The sequence below is a fragment of the Cyphomyrmex costatus genome, unplaced genomic scaffold (assembly GCF_001594065.2).
Source record: "Cyphomyrmex costatus isolate MS0001 unplaced genomic scaffold, Ccosl1.0 scaffold59, whole genome shotgun sequence".
NCBI classification, from domain to species: domain Eukaryota; kingdom Metazoa; phylum Arthropoda; class Insecta; order Hymenoptera; family Formicidae; genus Cyphomyrmex; species Cyphomyrmex costatus.
Genome location: NW_017280071.1, coordinates 473372 through 485030, shown reverse-complemented (window position 1 = coordinate 485030; position 11659 = coordinate 473372). Strand labels below are relative to the sequence as shown.

The following is an 11659-nucleotide window of genomic DNA, read 5'->3' as shown; positions in this document are numbered from 1 at the left end:
TAACTAACTTTATTTATATATAAGAATTTTATATTATAAATTACATGAAAAGTTATTTTAATAAGATTAATCATTGACAATCTCTAATTGTAAGTTGTCTAATACACTAGAGAAGATATTAATGATATAAAATTTAAAAAGCAATAATATAAAATCTATATATAATATATTAGTTAACTAGAGACTGTTGGATCTTCTTCTACATCATTAAGTTTGCAACTTTATGTCATTTATAATATAATTCTGAACTTTAATGTTTGAGAACAATCTTTAAATTGTTTAATATATCAAAAGGTTTTATATAACATTGAATAACTTTATATCATAAAAGTTAAAAATTCAATGATATAAAATCTTTTATATAATATATATATCAGACAACTCAGAAATTATATCAGCGATTTCCGAATTTATTTTACACGTTTAATAGTTTTGTTGACACATATATAGAAACTACGGATTATTCGAACGTTTTCCTCTAAAAAAAATCACGCATGCAGCCATAGATATCGGGACAGCTGCTTATTTATACGTGTTGCGTGCAACACCTTCTGCGCCTCGTCAGATCACGGATATAGTATCTGTTTCATGTGTACATATGCTCGATCGCGCGAATGTGCTTGTGTGCAAAACGCCATCGCGTTTTATCGTTCGGATTCACGAGATCATACCACCGTGATACCGCGCCATCGCCGCTAATATCCGACGATACAAGCTGCTGCAAATGCAAAGCCGAATCGTATCCTTTCGCCAATACGGGCGAAATAACATCGCGAAATTCTTTTTCGTAGCTGCATTTTTGCGAGTTTCACAACGGCTGGACAAAAAAGCTCTTTCAAAGTTTAACGAAAAAATAAAAAAGTGGAACACGTATTTATTTATTTTTTATAAAAGATGATTTTGTGCGTGAATTGAGTAAAAAATATAAAAATATTAAACAAAATATTTTTTGAGACTGTAATGTGAATATACAACAGGAAGTAAAGACCTTAAATGGTCAAGCTGGACATTTAGTGCTTAAATAATTCTCGGTATAAATTTATATATATACTACATAAAAAATTTTGTAATAAATTCATATATTTTTATTAAAATCTACTAGGATAATTAATATTGTATGTATGCTAAAATAGAATACCTATATATTGTACTACCATAAACTTTTATAAGTCATTTCATATCAATATCATGTTGTTTCAAGTCGTAACGTTTTATAATATTATATATGTAACATAAATTACGTTAAACTATCGCGTGTAAATGCATTAACGTCGTTACAAGTGCGTCTAGAACATAAGTCCTGTAAATCACAATTTTGACTTGAGCAGTAATTATCCATGTAATTTATACATGTATAAATGAGAAAATTCAAATATGACGCTGCACAGCGTTGTCTTCAAACATGAAGGCAAAGTTGACAGCCTAGTTATAGAAGTCTATGTGTATATATTACCTACAATTTTATATCATTACTTACAATACAAAAGATGAAATTGAAAAGACCGATAGTTATACAGAGGCATCGATTTCCAAATTAGAGACAAATCACGATAACATAAATGTAGCTCCATACTAGAAACTTTTTTTTTCTTACTATTGGCGTCAACTAATTACGAAGATGTAACGGCTACTTACATATCTCTTACCCTTTTACTACAAAAACATTACCATCCACACGCAGATCGCTATAACATTATTTCTCATCCGTCAGTTACACTCGCGATGCGTTTCACTTGGGCTGTATTGTTTGATGATTACGGATGAAGCTTTATATCCGATCAATCACGCTTGACGGGTACATTGGGCAGCTGACTCGAGTGGGTTAATGCGTCCATCGATTATAGATGCACGTTTCAATGATGAATCCGCGTTGGAATCGATTGCTGAGCAGCACCGTGCTGCTGTTAACACACATTTAATCCGCGATGTGATATTTCATGATGACTTCCGACTCTTTTTCAAGTCGAAAGCTCGCCGCGTCCCTCGATTTTTCACAAGCACCGCCGATATATCGATCGCAATTACGAGGTGCCGCGCATTTTACACACAACGCGTGTTGAACAGTCCATTATCGCAACGATTAATTCCGATGAAATATCGGGACCAGCAATTTTGATCGTTGCGATACGACATTGTAGCGAGAGACAATACGGTTACATAAAGAATGTATATACATTTTTATGCCAACATATCTATCGAATAAATGTCTACAAAATTTACACGCAAAAGTTGCGATAAGAAACTTCCGCTTTTAGATTAGCGCGCGCTATTCTTACTTGGGGCACACGCAGCGTGGTGGACAATTTATTTTTATGATGATGATACACATTAGAAAGATTTGAAGACCCTTCCTTTATCTTTCAAGCACAACCATTCTCCGATCATTATTACCTAGTGAAAAGCATTTCGCTCAATAGGAAACGCGGGCGCCAAAGTTTTTGCAACATGTCTATCTCCCGTCGCCCGCCCCACTGAATTTAATTTACCCCTAAACAGTCGACGGTGGCAAGTAGAAATGCCTCGGACGAACTTTCTTGCTCGACCCACTTAACGATTTTACGTCCGGACGCTGATGGGCCAATGGAATCGGCCTCAAAACGAAACGTTGGCGCGACTGATTTCTCTTTTTCGTATTGAACCCAATATGTCAGCCTGTGAAATCGACAACAAAATTATTGCCGTCTTCCTTTTAATTACTATGCATTTTTTTCTTGATTGTTGACAGATGCAGGCCCGACTATAACTGTCTCTTACTTCTATTATTAAATATATTATACCCAGAATATCCGCTTTCGTTTATTATTGTTTTATCGAAAGGGAGAAGATTAAAATAGGAAAGAGAATACTTTTTTTTATATATTTTTCGATCGTTATCCGAACCTTTCATTTATCCTTTATCTTGCTAACCGATCGTTGATACGCACGATAAAATGCTTTGCTTAATTGTCGAAAGAAAGGGAGATATTTATTGAATGCAAACGAGAACCCGTTTAAATTTATTTGTGAAATTATACGTGTGTAATAATGGCGATAATAAAACGATTTATTTTTTGTGATTTAAAAAGTACCTCAACGCTAATAACATTCTATTATTTATTTTCATAAGTGTTTAATAATTGCATATCGAATTATGAAGTTATCATGAGCATCATTATTACTACACACAAAAGATACTCATATTGTACTTTATACGTGGTATAAATGAGAAACTTCCTGTTTTGTGAAATGCGAGAGTGATAAAAGAACAAAAAATTGTTCTTTTATATAAACACAAAAGTGTGTATATTTATAGATATAAAAAAGAAAGATACCCTCCTCGATGACATGCAGCCGTAATTATACCTCGCGGGCTACTATCACTTTCATTTCACAAGTTGTGCGAAAGAAGAAAAAGCGGAATAAACGCGACTGAGAAAAATGTAAGTAATTAGAGATTCTGAATTCGGTGATTTAAATACTTTTTAAGATATGAAAATCTCGAAATCTGTAAGCTCCAATATTTTTGAAAATCTTAAAACATACTCTAGAAAAAAGTAATTCTGAAATAGAAGAATCTAGAAATTCTAGAAATTTTCAATAAATCAAAGGTTAAGGAAATACATAAAAAAAATCCTGCAGATCCACGAATCCACATAACTCAAGATTTGAGAATTTCAAATTCTAAGAGGGATTTCTTTATCGGGATTGCAGAATCCAAGTGTTTAGCATGTTAGGAATGCCTCGGAAAGTCGAGAGCATCCATGAAGCTAAATTTGCCGTGTTTTTCGGTCAAAATGCGTGAAACATAAGAAATGTAGGAAATTCGGTACAGTGCACATTCGATGTTCAAGGTGCATAATTCTTACCAGGTTGAAGCGAGATTGCGTCCGTCTAGGATTGCGAGTCACGGGGCACTGAGCTTGCAAGACACATCCAGGCCAACAGACCGCGCTTGTAAACCTCGCGACTCGCAAGCTCGACTATCGTTTCTCCCTTCCACCACCGCGCCCATCGCAACCCTTCACTTAACTCACAGTATTTTCCTTCCCCAATTTTCTTGAGTCATTGAAAGAAGATTTATTGTAAGATTGCGATTGTTACTTAGAAACTATAAATAATTAATTGACATGTCTCTATTTCTGAATGTTCATCTTTACATTTTTTAATTATATTGTTAAAGCTTTTTAAAGACAGATTTTGTTAAATATTGAAATATTAAATATTACAATGTCGAAGAGCCCTGAAATTTTTAAATATTCTGATGTTTAAATCGAAAATACTGTGACTTGAATTTCAAACTCTTTTCCTAACCAGTTCCTACAGCGTTCAACTCATTGACTTCAACGAGCATGTATCCGAAAAACTCGAAAGCTTCGTGCTACCACTTATCGCAAAGTTTGTCTTTTCGATACGCTCACAACACGATCAATGATTGCGGAATTGAATTTATGCCAACGCAGTTACAGCTTTTCCCGAACTAATCCTCGATTCCATCTAGCGTCGCGTTTAACGACTGCCAAAAATACGCCAAGTCGGACTATCCATTTATTCGCGTCACGAACTTCGACGATACACTGCGTCTCGGCGGATTTTTTTTTTTTGCTGATTGGCAATTATCGCGAGCGATTTGTTCCCGCAAGTGTGCACTATTTCGATACACGGGACAACGATGTAAAAGCGATTAAAGCGGAATAAATAGTAAATCCGCATGCCGACGGCGATACATCGGCGAAACGACTTTCGCGATCCGCGCAACGCAGCGTTTCGATGCAGTATCAATTTGTCATTGTTACACTTGTGGGAGAGCTTTTGCTATAGTGCTGGCGCGTATCGAAGCTGGAGCAATTCGCAATAGCGATTAGGCGCGAAACGACATCGTAATCGCTGACACGAAAGGAATGAACTTGAAACTATTGATGGTAATAGATAAAAGCGCACCGATTGACGGGCCTTGACCGAACCATCAATGTTTTTGCTAGTATTGATAGTCGACATGCAGAATGATCGAAAAGTTACGTATATATACAATTTACAGTTATTACGATGATATTACCATACTTTAATATTGTACATGTACATACGTGAATGAATATGTTACACAGGGATGAGTAACTTTATAAGTTACTTTATATGTGTTTGTTATAGAAATTGAGTAGTAACACAGTTAATATATTGTTCTCAATTTCTATAATAAAAAGTAGAGTTGGAAAGCGTTAGATTTTCCGTTACTTTTCCATTATTTTTTTTATAATAAACATGACGTTGCAATTTGTTATAACTAAGGTTATGCTAAGGTTAAAAGGTCGATTTTTCTAACCTTAGCGTTTAGTTATAAAAAATTGCAACGTCATGTTTATTATAAAAAGTAACGGAAAATCTAACGCTTCTCAATGCTGCTTATAAGAGTTATAAGTAACTTGTAAAGTAACTTTCCAATCCTGTGTCACGCACATATATCACGCAATCAAATATTCCATTGTTACATTTGTCGCGGTTGTTAAATATAACAACATATTTTAATATTACTAGTTTTATGAGAGGTAGTGTGAACAGATCTTTATATACATTCTATTAAAAAATACTATAATATAATAAACAAAATAAAATAATTTATATATATAGTTTCTCGCGCGCAATTTGTCTCCATAATTTTTTAATTTTAATAACGTAGTGATAGTAAAAAACGAGATATCGATATAGTAAATTACATTTGATTGGATATCCGTCGACACATATATATCGTAATAACAGTTAATATTTTTTTACGCACTTTTTTAATGAATAACTACTATACTACGTATATATTTCAGTTTCGTGACTTTTCGATCATTTTCTGTATCCACATTTCGCGTACATGTATTCGTGCGGTGTTTGCGAGCAAAGGGCACGACGTGAGAGTGTTGATTTTCCCACAGTTATCAAGGCGGGCACGTTATCGGCATTCCGAAGGCTATCTGTTTGCCTTGCAGCGTGATTAAATTGATACACTATTCTGCAAATATATGTTAATAGCGACAACATTGTATTTGGCATAAACGTTAATCACCGACAACAATATTATACTGTTGTTGTCGTCAATTATATCTCTTATCATACTATATGTATATATAGTTAAAGTATTATATGTATATTGTTCTTTTCTAATCATTAATGTATAAATATATTCGGCTAAAAAGAGCAAGCTACACAAATCAATTTTGTACATTTTTTTAAACACAAATCATAATACTAATACAGAATTGAAGTTATGATATATGTACATATATACACACACATATGTATATGTATATATGATATGATATGATAGATATAAAATTATTTCTTTAAATTTCTTTTTTATCGAAAGTTAATGATATTGGAGTATTTTATTAAATTTCTATATAGAATATGTTATATAATGCGAATATATATATATATTGCATATTTAAATAATATTATATAAATACGTGCGAATAATATATGCAACTGGTAATTTAAATTTTGCAGAATTAAAAAATAAAGAAGTTTATAAAAAAGTTGATTCTTACAAAAAAGAATTAATATATTTGCAAGAAAAATCTGAAAGTGCCGCGCTAGGGAAAATAAAAGAATGCAAGTAGATTTTATCGAAACTGTGGTAAGATGCGGCAAAATTCCGGTGGTGAAAGGAAAGGCACGTGCAACGCGATTCGCAAGTATCTTCCGGAATACTTAGTACAAAGTATCGAAGTACTTCAAGCATCTTAAGTGGCGATCGGAAAGTTTTCTATTGATAGTATCGAAGAAAACTCGCAATTTTCGTCGACGTTCTTATCACGTTAGCCACAGTATCAGAATATCGAGGATTATTACAACTTTCCTCATAATAATAAAGAAATTTGATATTATCTATTAGTCCTAATTTCTTTTTAATGCACACTGAGAAAAAATATTTCTTTGCTCGTATTAAAAAAAATTACTTTTTTAAAAAATTTATCTAAAATTAAGATTTTTTATTTTAAAATCTTATTTTTTTCAATTAAAAAATATCTTAATTTTAAAGAAATTTTCATTAATATAAAGAAATCAATTTTTTTAATACGAGCAAAAAATATTTCTTTTTAATTAAGATACTCTTTTCTCAGTGTGGTTATTAAAATAATCAAGGTTGTATTATTTTATTTTTTAATACGTTTGTTTAGAAAAACAACAATGAAGTAGTTACAACAATTTGCGGACATTAAATTGAATCACCATACGATTACATTTCGTTTCTTTTTTACGCGAATGGTGTAAGAGGTAAAAATGGGAAATTTACTTTCAAAGTCAGGATTTAAAAAACTTCGCGTGTTTATTTTCGGAGTAGCTTAAAAAGTTTTTGTCAGATAATGCATTTACCTAACTGTCACGCGATAGATCCTCTCATGCTCGCTCTCTTGTTCGATCTTTGAGAAGATTCCTTTACAGAGACGAGGTATTAGTCCTGGATCCTCCTGGAAAAATAAAATAAATTATATATAATAATGAAATTATTGCGAGTTTAAAAATGAGTTAAATTTAAAACGTTTGATTTAAATTCGTTGATATTCGCCATTTAATTAAAATTTTTATTGTGTTACAGAAATATTATTCAAAAATAATACATAGAAGAGATGTCATAAAACGATAAATAATCTTATTTATGGCAAGATTAATCCAGATTATTATTTCTAAATTAGCTATAGTTGATCTCAATCCATCATTTTTCTATATCTCTATAAATATGAAATGGCCGAAATATTTCTAAAAATAACAGAGGATAAATAAAATGAGAGAGTTTGTTCTGTGGAAAGAATGAAAGTTTAGTCAATAAAATCTATTCAGACCGGAAACAACGCGCGGCACCTTAACGAGGGGGGTCTTGTCAATTTCAAAATTTGATGCATTATTAACCAGCGCTCGAAGCGTCCTTTCATAATTGAAATCCGACAAACGAGTACACTGTACAACCGCAACACGTGCTGCGCTTTTAAAAGTCTGCTCACCCACCCTCATTCTCCGCCACCTACCTTTTCACCCCCATACCATGCATCCCCTCGCACCCAGATGCATCTCCCGACCGCGCGCGAATACTCCTGCGGAAGCTACCATACAATTTAATTAAGCGCCATTCCACAAAAACAGTTTCAATTTACTGTTTGAAATTTTCGAGAAACGGAACGTCGATTCGATCCGGCAACAAGCTCTCTTTCTCTCTTGTCGGCCAATTAAAGCAATGCGATATAATAATTTTGCGAATGTGATTGTCGGAGGAGAAGATATATATAGAGTCAGAAAAGGAAAACAACGGATAATCAAATCGATGTTTGAACTTTAAATGTGCATCCAGTTTGTGTATAGAATTTTAAAAAAATTAGTTTTGCGAGGATGTATACGAGAGCGTTTGATTTGAGCTGATGAAAATTAAACATTTCTTGGGAAATTCATCCTGCCGATTTTACTTCACTTGGCAATAGGAAAGTAAGATAAGAGAGATTTTAAATTAATATAATAATTATATTTTGTTAGTGCAGATGTGATAATGAGCTTTATCGCATTTGAAACATCAATATTCAAGCTATTTTAAATTTGGCATGTTCTCAGGAAGAGATTACTACTGAAAGATAAAAACTTTATGAGAGGTCGAAGTTTAAGAATATAAAGATAGAGAACAGTATTCTGGGATGAATAATTTTTAATTATTTAAATTTTAATAATTAATCATGAAACAGTAACAGTAATATAAAATGTATTAATTATTAAAAAAATAAATATATATAATTAATTATTTAAAATATTGAATATGATATTAAAGTAAGTACAAATTGCGTATAAACAATATAAATAAATTATCACAGTATTTTATTTAAATATCAATCTTTTGTAATAAAAACAATATATATATATATATTGAAATTTCGGTTATGAGAAATTTGAAAGGATTAAAATAAAATTTGTTATATGTGTAACCATTGTAACTAAAATATTCATAAAATTGTAAAATCTGTTAACCACGATATAAAAAATTGAACCTATGGGAAACTTTTAATTAGTCAAGCAATAAAACAGCTCAATTTCATTATACATATTTAAATATTTGTCAATTTTTATATTTTAAAAACTTGATATTGGCATTTTGATGATACTCTATGCACAATGCTCAATTTGCGCATGTTTAATAAAATCAGAATTGTGGAAAATATTATAGCAATTAACAGCTTGTTAATTAAACAGATATTTGCTAGTAATGAGCCAATAGCATTTTATATCGATATTTTCAACGTATCAGTACAACCTGATTAAAAACTTTGTTTTGCAGATTTGTGATTACAAAATGCAGATAACAGATTAAATTAAATTGATATCCGCTCAAATAAATTTCAAATTAAACTTAATCTACCTCCCAGGTCAAAAACTAATTGAGCTATACTAGTTGTTAGAAATATATATAAATTTATTATTAATAATTACATCGGTATATACGGAAAAGTTTCGACTTCACAGAGTCCTCAACAATCGCAACCGAATTCTTAAAAATCAACAGATAACAGTAAACAGCAGATAACAGTATTTCGATTCATCAAAAAAAGAAAGATTATTTCCAAAAAGGGGGATAGAATAATTTATTATATATTTATTCGATCTTCATGTAAAATAAAAAGATGTATTAAGAGGATAATAAAGTTTTTCGGAGAAATTAATTAACTTTTTGTTGGATTTACGAGTCGAAACTTTTAGATCGATGTATGCACGAATATTTTCGTGAATATTGCGAAAACGTCAGCAGGTACAACGCTGATGACAACGGAACGCTGTTCGACTGAAATAAAAGCAAATAGATTGCACCCACTCTACCGCGTTGTGCGCGAAAATAAAAAAAAAATAACATTTCATGATATATTAATAAAATGTGAGATAAATCAGAGTAATTCTCAACTCGCGTATGGACAGTACACGCTTTGCTTGTGAAAATAATACCGTTGGCGTATCGACGAAACGGGGCACAGGTCCATGTATGGAGAAGGTCTATTATGCGCCGCAAAAATGAAAATAAAGTGCCAATCAGATTTATTACGAGATAAATCGAAACAATTTGCACATTGCACGTTGACCCGTAAATACATCATCACCAGTTTATTCAGACGACAAAAGAGTTCTGCAATGTCACTGCAAAAATAACATGGATAAAACAGACATAAAATGTAAAATGTGTTTTATCAGGCGATGAGGACATGCATGCTTGAAATCGTAAATGTAATTTTTTTCTTATATAATTATTAGGATAATTTTTCTCTTATTTCTGTACTATTGAATAAAACCTTGATAAAAACTATTTAGATATTTAATAGAAGTATTTAATAGAAGCTATTAATAAAACTTATTTATTATTTAATAAAACTATTTAATAGAAGCTATTAATATATTTTTACAAAATGGATATCCTCTATATTTCATTTTTTCTTCGATTCATAATAGAATAAAATTCCATATGAATAATATTTCTAATAAAAATAATACTCCAAAAAAATTTTTTACAGTTCCTTATGTTAATAATATATCTGAAAAGTTCAAACCGATAGCCAATATGTTTCAATGCAAATTAACATATACTATTCCGAACACACTGAAAAGTTACATCAAAAGAGGCAAAGATAATTTAGAATATAAAAGTAACCAAAATGTGGTATATAAGATATCCTGTGACAATTGTGATGCTAGTTATGTCGGGCAAACTAAAAGACAACTAAAAACGAGATTAAAAGAACATGTGTCGGATATTAATAAAGTATCTAAATCTCCTTCTGTTATTACGGAACATAGATTAAAGTTAAATCATAATTTTAAATGGGATAATGTCGAAATTTTAGATATCGAACCTTCGTACAAAAAGAGATTGATATCTGAAATGGTACACATTAAAAAACAGACACATGGTATAAACAGACAAAATGACACAGAGTTATTGCCAGAAATGTACAATAATATGATACATTCTTTATCTTCGTCTTAAATTTGTCTTTCCTTGTTTATATTTATTTTTATTATTATATCTTTTGACTTTCTTTCCCAACGACATTATCTTCTTTAATATTGATACGTGTGCTTGATAGTTGCAAGGTATCTTATCCGTTTAAACCTTACATGTTTTACATTAAATTGACGCAGAATGACTTTTACATATGGATTTATTTTGATTTTTATTTTTGACAAGGTATTTATGACTTTTATATTTGTATTAGATTTTAATAATTTGTGACTAGGTGAATAAGACTTTTAGTTTTTGAATTTTTTAAACAATGTTAAAATTTATATTTTTATTAGGATCAAAGATGGAATAACAGATATGAAGTCTAAGTTTATACACAGATTCTCGAATTTAGTATTATGAATTTATGTAATGACAGTTTAACTTTTATGTAGATATATTGCTGTATCATTGAAAATGACACGATCGATGTCGAAACTTGTTTGTTTGATTTTGTTTTATTGTATTATCATATGAATTAAATTAATGTGTTAGATTAAATTGGCTCTACGCCCTATTTGCATTTTTATACTATTTAGATATTTTAGAAATCAATAACCTATATTGATATAATTTATTTTGATAATGTAGCTAATTTTGTTAATATGTATGACATAATGATTTAAAACTTTTCTTGTCTCTGTTTTATAAGATTACAAATATATATATATATATATA

At 31.0% G+C, this 11659-nt stretch overlaps 1 protein-coding gene across 1 annotated transcript in view; it reads right to left on the bottom strand.

Annotated features, from left to right (window-relative positions):
• LOC108779382 (uncharacterized) overlaps positions 1 to 11659 on the bottom strand; it is a 42799-nt gene that overhangs the window by 24473 nt on the left and 6667 nt on the right. Inside the window, 1 exon segment of the mRNA XM_018546791.1 lies at positions 7336 to 7430. Coding sequence (XP_018402293.1) covers positions 7336 to 7430 — 95 coding nt within the window.